The 13,719-nt window shown below is 37.9% G+C and overlaps 1 protein-coding gene across 3 annotated transcripts in view; it reads left to right on the forward strand.

Annotated features, from left to right (window-relative positions):
- The window catches only part of nsd2 (nuclear receptor binding SET domain protein 2), a 144,457-nt gene that overhangs the window by 86,073 nt on the left and 44,665 nt on the right, over positions 1 to 13,719 (forward strand). For all 3 annotated transcript variants that reach the window (XR_003716225.2, XM_028801627.2, XM_028801626.2), the window contains exon 12: positions 8,895 to 9,021. Coding sequence is in view for 2 of the 3 variants with exons in the window: in XM_028801627.2 (XP_028657460.2) it covers positions 8,895 to 9,021 (127 nt within the window). In the remaining variant the exon portion in view is untranslated. The remainder of the gene's footprint in view (positions 1 to 8,894; positions 9,022 to 13,719) is intronic.

A 13,719-nucleotide genomic window follows, 5' to 3' on the forward strand; every position in this document is an offset into this window, starting at 1 on the left:
TTAGTTCTCTGTTAGACAACTTTAAGAAAAATTATTCCTATAGTGCGCCAAAAATACCTTAAACTAATGAGAAGAGCTGCACTGATTAATTTTCTCCTGGCCTTAACCAATTGCATATTGTTTTTCTCTTTCTTTAATTAAAATCGTTTGGTCCAAATCAGATTGCCCTTTCTGTGCACTCTCAATATTTGTGTTACGACGTTTGTTCAACTCAACCCGGGACGACAGGGGCAATATAATTCAGTTTAATGGGCAGTGAATAAAGTATGTTTTGATATTTTTAAGTAAAACAAAGTACTCTTTCATCTAGGAGCTCCAAAAAAAATTTCATTTAATGGCAGAGCCAATTTTGTCCGAATCGCTACAAAAAAGGATCAGTGACATTATTGGCGTAGTATTGCATTGGGGGGAGAATTCAAAAACCTTAGAATCAACATGGTGATTACCGGACGGACTGGTCATGCACTGCTTGAACTAAGCTGTCATTGCACCTCCTTTGCACAACATATGACATGAATAAGCTTTCAAAGTTCCTGAAGTGAAAATTTAATTGTAAACACGCAAAATGACACCTTTTATAGGCGAACTAAAAAGATTACAATATGCATGCTTTCAAGGCAACTCGGGTCCCTTCTTCGTCTTGCCTGAAGTAGGGGCATGAGTTGCCTTGAGTGTTTGCATATTGTAATCTTTTTAGTTAGCCAATAAAACGTGTCATTTTGATTTACTTCTCACTACATTCATAATGGTTAACATGTTACAACACCCTAGTACTATAATTATAAACACAAAAGCATCCTGCTTGTGAGGAATTAATTTGAGGCCTACATATATTTGCTTCTTTGAGCTACTGATTTCATTAATGGTTATATTAACACATTTCTACCTTATTCATTACTATTTTAACTGCATCTGGAATGTTTCATTAGTATGTCAATTTATAGGGAATAAAACTAAAACTTTCATTAGCAATGTAACTGTGCCAAATTAAAATTCAATTCAAGCTTAGCAAATACCCATGTGATTTAAATAATAACTTACTTGGATTTACAGTTATGTAAGTTACAGTATATATTCTGCTCCACATTGAAAATGTACACCTTTAGGTAAGTTAGTCATACTATTGCACAGGCTAGCACCACATTCAGATTGGAGGTTTTGCTCTTTTTAATCAGTTAAACTTTTTACTTTTATTACAATTAAAATAAATACAAATCTAGTCAATACATACCAGTTTATTTATGCTTAAAACCATGGTTTCTTTACCTATAAACATCCTGTTAAAGCTAATTCATGTACACTGTAGTGATGATATATGCTGTCATTCACATATCTGCCTGAGTGCTGATGCTGTAGGAAAAGCTCAGTCTACATTTCTGTTGGTTAAACATTTTCTCTTGCGTGGTATATAACATGTATGTACACTACTGTTGCACTGCCCAGGGTGCAAGGCAGGAACAATAACTGGATAGGGCACCAGTCCATCACAGGGTGAGCACACACACCAAGGCCAATTTAGCAAAACCAATTCACCTAACATGCATGTCTTCGTACTGTGGGAGGAAATTAGAGAACCTGCTCCATGCATCAGTGCTAACACCGTGCCACCCATTTTTCTGATTCATTTTAATCTACAAATGTTAAACATTTGTCAGTTACCTCCTAACATATATATATTTTTACTTTTTAATGTTAATTATTGTAAACAATCTACGTGTATACCTCTTAATTATAACATCGACATAAACAAGATGAAAACATCAACACAGTATGAACACTGAATTTGACACACAGATGCACACACAACCCCCACAACTTGCAGCACTTTTGTTTTTAAGAGAATTTTCTCTTTGTACTTTGAGAATATGTTCATTTGATAATTAGTGTGGCCAGTACTTTAAGAAAAGATATTGCACATTTATAAAAAATAGGTAAAAGCAAATATAGAGAGATTTTTCATCGTAACATATTATCCAGAACCGACTAATTTTACAAATGTATTCAGATCTCAGTTAACTTAAACTAAAGATATTTTTGATTTTGTGGGCAAAATATATATTCAGCAGTTTTAACAATTTAAATGGTGCCAAAAATATTTTTAAAATTACTGTACATGAAAGAGCTAAACAATATTTCAGACCAATAAATAACCTATTACACATAATTCTACACCTATACCCCAACACCTTCAGACTCTCGGATGCTTCTTTTAACACATCTGATCACTCAGATTTTTTTTTTTCTCAACCACTCTACCTTCCAAAACAACCAAATCAATGTAATAAACATATTTACATGTCTCATTCACACAGCCACACAGGCATGAAGCCTCTTTGAAACCCTAAAATGTTAGAAAAGGGGCCACAGCAATTAAATTAAAATGTAAATCTAAAATCAGCCTGGATTCACAGCTTTGATCTTGGAGGTGATAGTCTGCAGGTGAACCAGATTCAGCAACAGACAAGGAAGATTCTTCTAAGGCAAACCAGATTCAGCATCAACCAGTAGAACCTGACAATGGAGAGATCCCACAGTTGAAAAGGCATGAGCATCCCAGGTCATTTGGCACCAGTTAAATGTTGTGGAAATTCTTTTAAAGTATCTTAAATAACTGCCAATATACAGCATCTGTTACAGTGAGCCAATATGGATGTCCATTATTATGCATTGGATGTAATGAAGCCTGCAGATTTGCACCATTCACCATAGATAATACAGTATAGCTTATACCTAAATATTTATAGAACTCTAAAAATCCCAAAACATTAATAAATTAAAAAAAAAAAAAACTTGGCAAGCATTCATATGATATGACTCAGGCGCCACCGCGAGTGGCAGCCTTTCCAGCAGCTCCGTGTATGACATTCTTTTTACCTTTTTTTCTGTATTTTTCTCTATTTCACTGTCAACTCCTACCACTTTCTTTTATGTGGACTAGTTCCCTGGACACTTGACACTTTTTTACTACTCTTTACTACTTGGAAATGGATTTTTACACGCCGAGACTCGTCTATTCAAGTAGTCAACTTCAAGCGCTGAGAACAAATGCCCGAGCCGGTGTGGTCCCCTATTTACCTGACGAGGTAAGAAGGTCGAATCGTGGCAGCAGAGCCAGCGCTAAGATGAAAGCCAAGCGTCTAGAGAGAAAGTGGCGCTATAAACCTTCAGTGCCTTCTGTGATCCTGGGAAATATGAACTCACTACCAAATAAGATCGACGAACTGGCTGTGCTGGTGAAAAATGTCAGGACCTACAGAGAATGCAGTTTGTTGTGTTTTTACTGAAACATTGCTAACAACTAACATCCCAGATGCTAACGTGGAGCTACCCGGGTTTAGCACAGTTAGAGCGGACAGAGACGCAAGTACCTGCGGGAAGCACAAAGGAGGTGGACTCGCACTCTATGTCAATACAAGATGGTGCAACTCTGGACATGTTAACGTCAACGTCTCCACTTGCTGCAGGGACATAGAACTGTTGGCCATAAGTTTGCGTCCCTATTACTTGGCCAGAGAGTTTGGACACGTCATTGTTGTTATTGTATACATCCCTCCTCGGGCGGACGTGGAGACAGCAAGTGACATCATCCATTCTGCTGTTGCTAAGTTACAAACGCAGCACCCTGAGGCGCTTGTGATAATCGCTGGAGACTTTAACCATGTGACGCTGGACAAAACATTACCTGCCTTCTCCCAGTATGTGGACTGTAACACCTGGGGAAAAAAGACTATTGATTTACTGTATGCAAACGTTAAAGACATATACAGCGCCACCCCGCTGCCTGCGCTTGGGAAAGCAGATCATAACCTGGTTCTGCTTCAGCCTCACTACAAACCAAGAGTGAGGGTCCTACCTACAACCACACGCTAATTCAGGAAGTGGTCCCCGGAGGCAGAGAAGGCTCTGAGAGAATGCTTTGGAACTACAGACTGGGGGATCACATAGGGATCCTGCAGGGATCACATAGAGAGAACATTGAGGAGGTTGTTGACTGCACTACTGACTACATCAGCTTCTGTATGGACATTGTAGTTCCAGTAAGAACTGTACGCTGCTATGCTAACAAGCCATGGATTACAAGTGACATCAAGGGACTTTTGAACCAGAAGAAAAGGGCTTTTAAAGGTGGTGATCAGCATGAGCTCAAGCGCACGCAGAAGGAACTCCGAGTCCAGCTCAGGGAGGCGAAGGAGCAGTACAGAAGAAAGCTGGAGCAGAAGTTGCAGAATGACAGCATGAAGGAAGTGTGGGATGGAATGAAGATCATCACTGGCTGCAGCTCGAAGCGGGGTGCCACCATTGAAAGAGATGTGAAGAGAGCAAACCAAATGAACAACTTCTTTAACAGGTTTGACCACCCTAACCCACTCTCACCTAAGAGTACTGTACCCTCCACACATCCTTCTGCTGATACCAGCATAGGAGAAACATCCCCACCGACAATTACAACCGCGCAGGTGAGCAGAGAGCGGAGGAGACTTCGTGCCAGCAAAGCAGCAGGTCCAGATGGAGTATCGCCACGACTGCTGAAGATCTGTGCATCGGAGCTGGGGGGGTCCTCTACAGCGCATCTTCAACCTGAGCCTGGGACAGGGGAGAGTCCCGAGGCTTTGGAAAACATCTTGCATCACCCCAGTCCCAAAGGTATCACGTCCTAGTGAGCTGAATGACTTCCGGCCTGTCGCTCTGACATCACATGTGATGAAGACCATGGAGAGGCTGCTGCTTCACCACCTGAGGCCACAGGTTCAACACACCCTTGACCCTCTGCAGTTTGCATATCAGGAGAAGATGGGAGTGGAGGATGCCATCATCTATATGCTACACCGATCCCTCTCCCACTTGGACAGAGGCAGTGGTGCTGTAAGAATTATGTTTCTAGACTTGTCTAGCGCCTTCAACACTATTCAACCCTTGCTCCTTAGGGACAAGCTGACAGAGATGGGAGTAGATTCATACCTGGTGGCATGGATCATGGACTATCTTAAAGACAGACCTCAGTATGTGCGTTTTGGGAACTGCACGTCTGACATTGTGGTCAGCAACACAGGAGCACCACAGGGGACTGTACTTTCTCCGGTCCTGTTCAGCCTATATACATCGGACTTCCAATACAACTCGGAGTCCTGCCACGTGCAAAAGTTCGCTGACGACATTGTTATCGTGGGCAGGAGGAGGAGTATAGGGACCTAATCAATGACTTTTTTAAATGGTGCGACTCAAACCACCTACACCTGAACACCAGCAAAACCAAGGAGCTGGTGGTGGATTTTAGGAGGCCCAGACATCTCATGCACCCTGTGATCATCAGAGGTGACTGTGTGTAGAGGGTACAGACCTATAAATACCTGGGAGTGCAGCTGGATGATAAATTAGACTGGACTGCCAATACTGATGCTCTGTGTAAGAAAGGACAGAGCCCATTATACTTCCTTAGAAGGCTGGCATCCTTCAACATCTGCAATAAGATGCTGCAGATGTTTTATCAGACGGTTGTGGCGAGCGCCCTTTTCTACACAGTGGTGTGCTGGGGAGGCAGCATTAAGAAAAAAGACGCCTCACGCCTGGACAAACTGGTGAGGAAGGCAGGCTGTATTGTTGGCATGGACCTGGACAGTTTGACATCTGTGGCAGAGTGACAGGCACTAAGCAGACTCCTATCAATTATGGAGAATCCACTGCATCCACTAAACAGTGTCATCTCCAGACAAGAGCAGCTTCAGCGACAGACTGCTGTCAATGTCCTGCTCCACTGACAGACTGAGGAGATCGTTCCTCCACCAAACTATGTGACTCTTCAATTCCACCCGGGGGGGTAAACGTTAACATTATACAAAGTTATTGTCTGTTTTTACCTGCATTATTATCAATCTTTTAATATTGTTTTTTTTATGTATCAGTATGCTGCTGCTGGAGTATGTGAATTTCCCCTTGGGATTAATAAAGTATCTATCTCTCTTATCTATCTCTATCTATCCATCTATCATTATGTAAGAACTTATAGGTATAAAAATGGTACAGAAGGCAGTAAAGAGTCAAATGTCATTATCTAAATGTTGAATGTGGTAGCAAATGGATTGTTGGTTACACAAAGAAAAGAACATGGATATTTTCTTTGTAGAAGGTTTTAACCTAAGAGCAGCTTGCTTGCATTGAAAAATAATTCATTAATATTAAGCTCTTAATTCAGCTGAGTAGATTTTCTTACAATCCCAATTCTAAAAAAAGCTTGGATGCTATATAAAATGTAAATAAAAACAGAATCCAAAGATTTACAAATCTCATAAACTCATATTCTATTCACAATAAAACATAGAAAACGCATCAAATGCTGAAAGTGAGACATTTTACTTCATTAAAAATATTAGCTCATTTTGAATTTAATGGCAGCAACATGACTCAAAAGTTGGGACGGGGCAACAAAAGGCTGGAAAAGTGACACTAAAAAGAAACAGCTGGAGGAACATTTTGCAACTAATTAGGTTAATTGGCAACATGATTTGGTATTAAAAAAAAAAAAAAAAAAAAAAAATCTTAAGGAGGCAGTCTCTGGTGAACCTCTGCCTTTGCTTTCTTCTCATTCAGCAAAAAACTGCATCTACAAATTGTGGAACCATTTTAATATAACGTTCCTCAATGTAAAATTGCGAAGACTGAATATCTCATCATCTACAGTACATAATATCAAAAGATTTGAGAATCTAGAGAAATTTCTGTGCACACAGGACAAAACCAAACATCAGTATTCGATGCCCGTGATCTTGAGTCCCTCAGTCTGCACTGCATTAAAAACAGGCTTGATTCTGTCATCAACATCACTGCAGGAACACTTCCACAAATCCTTGTCTGTAAACACAATTTGCTGTGCCATTAACAAATGCATTTTAAAGCTCTGTCATGCAGCGAAGTAACCATATATGAACATGATCCAGAAACATCAGTCTTTTCTGGGCCAAAGCTCGTTTAAAATGACTGAGGCAAAGTGGTTAACTGTTCAGACAAATCAAAGTTTAACATTCTTTTTGGAAGATATAGAAGTCGTGTCCTCTGGAGTAATGGGGAGAGGGACCATCTGGCTTGTTTATCGGTGCTCATTTCAAAATCCTGCATCTCTGATGGTATGGGGGTGTATTAGTGCCTATGGAATTCGCAGCTTACACATATGGAAAGGCACCATCAATGCTGAAAGGTATATACGGGTTTTAGAGCATCATATGCTCCCATCCAGACAATGTCTTTTTCAGGGAAGACCTTGCATATTTCAGCAAGACAATGCTAAACCAAATACTGCATCTATTAGAACAACATGGCTTCGTAGTACAAGAGTCTGGGTGCTGAATTGACCTGCCTACAGTCCAGACCTTTTGCCAATTGAAAACATGAAATGAAAAATACGACAAAGACGACCAAGGAATATTGAGCAGCTAGAATCTTATATCGGACAATAATGGGACAACATTCCTCTCCCAGAAGTCCAGCAACTGATCTCCCCATTTCCTAGATGTTTACAGACTGTTGTTAAAAGAAGAGGGGATGCTACTCAGTGGTAAACATAACCCTGTCCCAACTTTTTTGAGAGAGGTTGCTGCCGTCAAATTCAAAATGACTATATTCTTAAAATGGTAAATTTTCTCATTTTAAACATTTGATATGTTTTCTGTGTTCTGTTGTGAATAAAATATTGGTTTATGAGATTTGCAAATGCCTCTTACGACAAGAAAAACTGTCATGTTTTTCTCTAGATTCATGAGAACCTTGAAGACAATAGCAGTTTTCACAATGCTAAACATTTTTATGGAATATACTTTTCACTTTTTTTTTTTTTTTAAGCCTTTAACTGTTATGGCACTAAATAAACAAGTATGTGTATATTAAGCATTTAGGAAAGTTATCCTTTAGAGTGCTGAGGTAAATTAAAATCCTTCTAGTCCTGCATTGAAGAGATTTTGGTATTTTCCAGATTTTAAGGACAACCTCTGATATACTGGTATGCACAGTACAAAGCAAAGGCACTGATAGTACGTAATATTGTAATTATTAAAGACATCTTGTATCCTCAGTTCAGCAAAATCAAAGTTATTAAATATGTAAGACATTGGTGGCAGATGTTTTATTCATATAATAAGCTTGTTAAAGTCTATGTTGGCTGCAGCTGCCATCATGTCTTTGAACCTGGAACTCTCAGTAGTCATGACATGGGTGAACTGGGAAAATGAGGCACCATCTCTTGCCTGATATGTGTTAAGTGTAAAAGTGCCTTTATTTCAAACAAAGTGCAGTCTGTGTAGTGATCTTCCATAAATAAATCTAATGTAAAAATGGTAAGTTTGTGGGTCCCTGAGCCTTGCTCCCTTGTCCCCCTGCAACCACTCCTCTGCCTTTATGGAGCGGTTGGTCGCTTCTGCTCTCAGATCACTCAGCAGGAGTCACCCGACCGTTTTAGTACGTACTTTGTTCTCTTAATGGTTCACCTTCTGTACCACCTGCCTTCTTTCCACATTGCACTCATTCCAACCCACTTATGTCAGTCTTTTTTTATTATGCACTCTCCTTCTAATCTGTCATCTTTCTGTATATTTCTCTCGGTTCTGCTCTGGCTCCCTTTATACTGTAACTGGGCACCGTTGCTTCCAAACCTGTGAACAGAAATTGCTAATTAATGCCTGCAGAGCACACCAGATTTATTTATTTGAAACTGTGCATTACCACAGGCCCCTAACACATCTTACCACAAAATCCTGTACTATAAATATCATCTCTATAAGACAATGCTCAAACAAGATGAACAGATAATTAAAACAGCAGTTATTTGGATTTTTTTTTACGTCTTAAGTTAGCAATAAATTGACTATACCTGAAATGAAGGCTTATTCTCAAATGATTTTTGGTCATAGGTTTGTGAAGGTCCAGGTGAAATGCTGCTGCTTTGTGAAGGACCGTGTTGCAGTTCTTTTCATTTGAATTGCTTGGGACTGATTGAAAAACCAGAAGGAAAATTTCTTTGCAAAGATTGTACTTCAGGTAAGTTTCTTGGCATGAAGCACTAGATAGATGTGTGTGTTTATATATATATATATATATATATATATATATATATATATATATATATATATATATATATATATAAAGCCAAAAAATAATCCAGTCGAAGCTGCAAATTGTATTAGGTGAAATCAATCAGTAGAAACAAAGTGTCATCGGGTTTCATTTTATAAAAAATACGATCCGAGTCTTTCTCCTTAGTTTGCCCTGCTTATACACCTGAGATATTTATTGTTGTTAATTCTTGTTTATTGCTGGAGGACTCTGAGAATAAGCTTTTCATTGTACTGAGTACATATGACAGAGTTAAACTTGGGGTTCATCCGTTTGGTTCTTGTATTTGGGTTGAGATCAATGTCTACAGGATCCCTAGGAGTCCACTTAAATGCGCCCCCCCCACCATAATATTTAATTGGGGATGATCCACCCCTTGGGCACTGTTTACCTCACTCCCATATAGGGCCGTTGCCTGCCTATCTCCTCGCCACCATGCTGGCTTTCATTCCCAATTCTTTCTTGACCTTTTGGTTTCCTTTTTGTCCTCCACTCTAACCTACTCTGGCTCCTGTTATACTTATCTTGAACGCAGGTACCATAATTATGCCCCACGGAGAGTCAATAAAAAAAAATTGGCTGAAAGGATCTCACCTTCACATGTAAATGTGATTTACCCAGTCTCTTCATCAGCCCACTTTGGGTGCTGTTCACCTTTACCACTGCATGTACCTACACCCAAAGAGCCTGAGTGTACTGTTCTGTTTTTACCACAGACCCATAATGTGCTGTACCACACCACCCAATGCTACTTTACTTTAGGATTGAACTACAAAGTCTAACTCTAAAAATATAAGCCTTGGTGCTATAAAATGCTAAGTCGGAGAAGCCCAATTCTGTAATAGATGGCAGTCTTTGACATCTAGACTCCTCTTGCCAAAGATGTCACCAGTGCAACTTGCACAATGCAAAGTAACATCAAGGAATTATGTTTTGGTGGAGGTTTTTCATTGAAAAGAATACTGGATTTATGGTTCTACTTATGGAGGAACAGCCAATTTATTGGTTTACCTGATGGAGCCTTTCTGTAATTAAGCCTGGACAAAAAACATTGCATGACAATATATATAAAAACAGGCTCAATGACTTCTGTTTGTATGTAATTGACCCAAGACTGCTCTTTAAAGTTTTTTGTCATCTTGAATATGCACATTCATGATGGCAACCCCAAGCACTTGTCCACGCCATTCTTTCATCACTTGTATAAACTACTCTACAAACACCTTTCCAGTGGCCTGATTTATGCTCAGGTTGGTTGTTTGACAGTACACTTGCTAGGTGATCTTCAAACCGCATTTCTTTAAATCTGAGTTTGTGCTGCAATATCTGCTATAATACTTAATTTTAAAAGAATGCAGTGTTATTACTTGGGGGTTGTTGAAGTGGATACTGTATTGTGGTCATAATTTGTCAAGTGTACAAATCATAACACTCACTTGGGTAAGTCCAGTTTGTAGATTTGTGGTTTTCTCTGTATCGTTTTTATCTTTTATTGTTAGGGGTTGAATGCTAAGCTGCACAGTAAACATTTATTGCTATGTTAATTTCTTAAAGCTAATTTTTATATTCCATAGTAGAACCACTCCTAATATGACTAATCATTCAAACAGATTTCAGTTTGTTGACATAATGTCATTTGTTGCCTTTCATATCCTGTACAGTATAAATGTTATCTTGTGTTTGACAAAGGAGGATATGGCTACATATTGCATTAAACATACCTTAGGTGCAGTTTTTTTTTAATTTGTCACTTCATTTTCAGTTTAGTTTCAGCTTTTGTTCTATGGACTTTTGACTATTTTGGTTTTTATTTTTGGTGAGTTACCGCATGTTATTGAGAGAATGATTTCAATTTAGTTTAAAAATTAAAAATGGATATTGAAATTGGAAAATACACTCTGGACCTACAAAGCAGAGATTTTAAAGAATTGCACGTACAGTATGCTCATAGAAGACTCATTTGATACTGTTTGTTCTCTTGCCATCTATACAGAGAGTTGCTTTCTAAATGTATAATAGTGTGTCTCACTTGCATTGTAGCACTGTCCATCTGTTCATAAGGAGCTGTTAAGTACTTGACAAAGTATAAATACCTAGTGCTGTCAAAGTAAACAGCCTACTCCTTGAAGTCAGGCAATTCATACAACCTCCTGGATATTCAGGACATGTCAGCACATCTTTGTTTTTGATCAACTAAGGTGGCCAACTTTCTGCAAAGACAAAAATGGTTTATTGACCAATGAAGTCTGTTATTTTATCACCTTTGTTAGGTTGTGGTTTTTAGCACTTCACAGCCTTTTAGCCACTTTATGGACAACTTTTTTTTTTTTCTTTTTTCAGCATTTTTAAATTTGTTGAGTTTTCTCTCTGAGTTCCAATAACTCAACTGCTCTGCCATCAGTTAGAAACATTAATTTGTTACTGTCGCTGTCATATTAAGCACTCTTGGACAGGTCCATCCCATGAACAACCTGTTTTTCGCCACGTGTCCTTGTTAACAAATATGTTCGATCTAGGCAGCTCATAGCAGACATGCTTGTTTGGTTATATAGCCATGTAGTACATAGCGACTAATGAAGAACTATTGTTCCATTGAAGGACTTGGTCAGCATTAGCAATAATCTTGTTTCATTACCCAGTGAGCACCACTTACTACTATGGATTATCTGAGATTTTTATGCATTACAGTAAACACTTAAATACCACTTTAATATTGATTTTCTGTTTAATTTATTCAGACGCAAACCACGTACTCATTCATTGAACTGAATGTGTACTGTATGTTACCAATAACAGAGTTAAAAAAAAAAAAGGGGCATCTTAACTGGATATTTTTTTTCAATAACAGTATATAAAACTATTAATACTCATTTAAATTTGATATAGAAATTGATACAAAACACAACTCTTTTGCAAATTGGGTATGCGAGTACTGTTTTATATCCATCCACCCATTCATTATCCACTGGATTCTAACCCAGCAGCATCAAATACAGTACATGGCAGAAAACCAGACTCAATTCCTAATAAATAATAAGCTAATATAAGAAGGTAATTGGGGGGGGATGAGAAATTGTATCACCAAAGAAAAGCATTTAGCCACCTTTTGTTTTTTTAAATAAATAAATAAAATAAAAATGACAGAATAATAGCTAGTGGTAAACCTAATAATTTTCTTATCCTTGCTCTCTGGGTCTAATTAGGATGGCTCAGCATTAATCATGATCTCCATATCATAATCCAACAAACCCTACAGTTCAGGTTATTTAATGAGGATTGGCTTGGCAGGGTTTTTTATAGTTTGTACACAAAGCTGCTTTTCGTACAATGCTGCCTTTAAACCAGTTACACACTGCAAAAAAAAAAAAAAAAAAAAACAGCATGATATTTTAGACTATTCTAATTGTTACTAACTTGGCTAGCTTTATGGTGGATCTAATACATCCTAAACCATAGTCTCTGGAGGTCCTTAATTCATCTGCTTGAGTTGAGAACAGCTATTAGGGCTTTCACTCTCTCTTTCAAATTTGAGTCATTTGTTCAAATATCTAGTCATTCATCTTTGCTTTGCCATTTTTCACAAACCAAAGAAATTAAAAAAAAAAAAAAAACCTGTCAAACTTTGCATGAATAACATTTGCTGTGGGTGGGTATAACAAGAAACAAAGTCACTTAAATATCAGTTTTCAAAAGATTTGCAAATGGTTTTTCCATGCCAAGTTTTAATAAGTGATTTTTGAGAGTAAGGTCATTGTGTCTTCCCTTCTTTGTAATCTCTCTGGCATGTATACTAGTACTACGAAATTTTTAGCATACTTTTTCGCTAGTGGATAATGTACCATTAAATAGTTTTTAAACAGTTGTACTGCTAAACAATATTCTATTTCCAGGATGCAATTTTCATATTTTTATTTTCAACAAGTTTTATTTTAATTAATAAAATGCTTTTTAGTTGTTTTGGTTAGTTTTCATTAAAGGTAATAACTTTGCTGAAATATAGTCTCTGGGTTTGCCTTATCTAAAACCTATGACAATCATATAATGCTAGAATGCAAAAAAAATCTATAATTGCTATCTAGGTAGTCTGTTAACTTCTTAAAGAAATCACTAAAATCTTAAATTAAGACTTCAAAATGTCAACAAAGGTTCAGAAGCAATGTCTCTATGACCAGTTAACTTTGTGAGTCGGAATGTTAAAGGTCTCAATCAAGAATTAAAAAGAAAGTATTCTCTCACTTAAAAGGTCTAAACGCTAAAATAGTATTTTACAGGAGACCTACTTATTAGGCAAGAATCATTTTTGGTTGCACAGAGATTGGACTGGCCAAATATTCAATCCCAGCCATACAAAGAAAACTAGATGTGTGGGAATTCTTATACATAGAACAATTTCGTTTGTAATATCAGATGTAGTATCTGATTCTGAAGGGCAATATGTGATTGTCATGGGTAATTTAACTGTAAAGTGATTTTGATAAATATCTATGCACCCAATGTAGATGATAGGACTTCACATTAGGAATGGATGCAAATATGTTTTGGATGAACACTCATAAAATTATAATGGCTAGAGACTTTAATTGTGTTTTAAATCCAGACCTGGATAGATCTCCTGCCACAGGG

The sequence above is a fragment of the Erpetoichthys calabaricus genome, chromosome 5 (genome assembly GCF_900747795.2).
Source record: "Erpetoichthys calabaricus chromosome 5, fErpCal1.3, whole genome shotgun sequence".
NCBI lineage: Eukaryota > Metazoa > Chordata > Cladistia > Polypteriformes > Polypteridae > Erpetoichthys > Erpetoichthys calabaricus.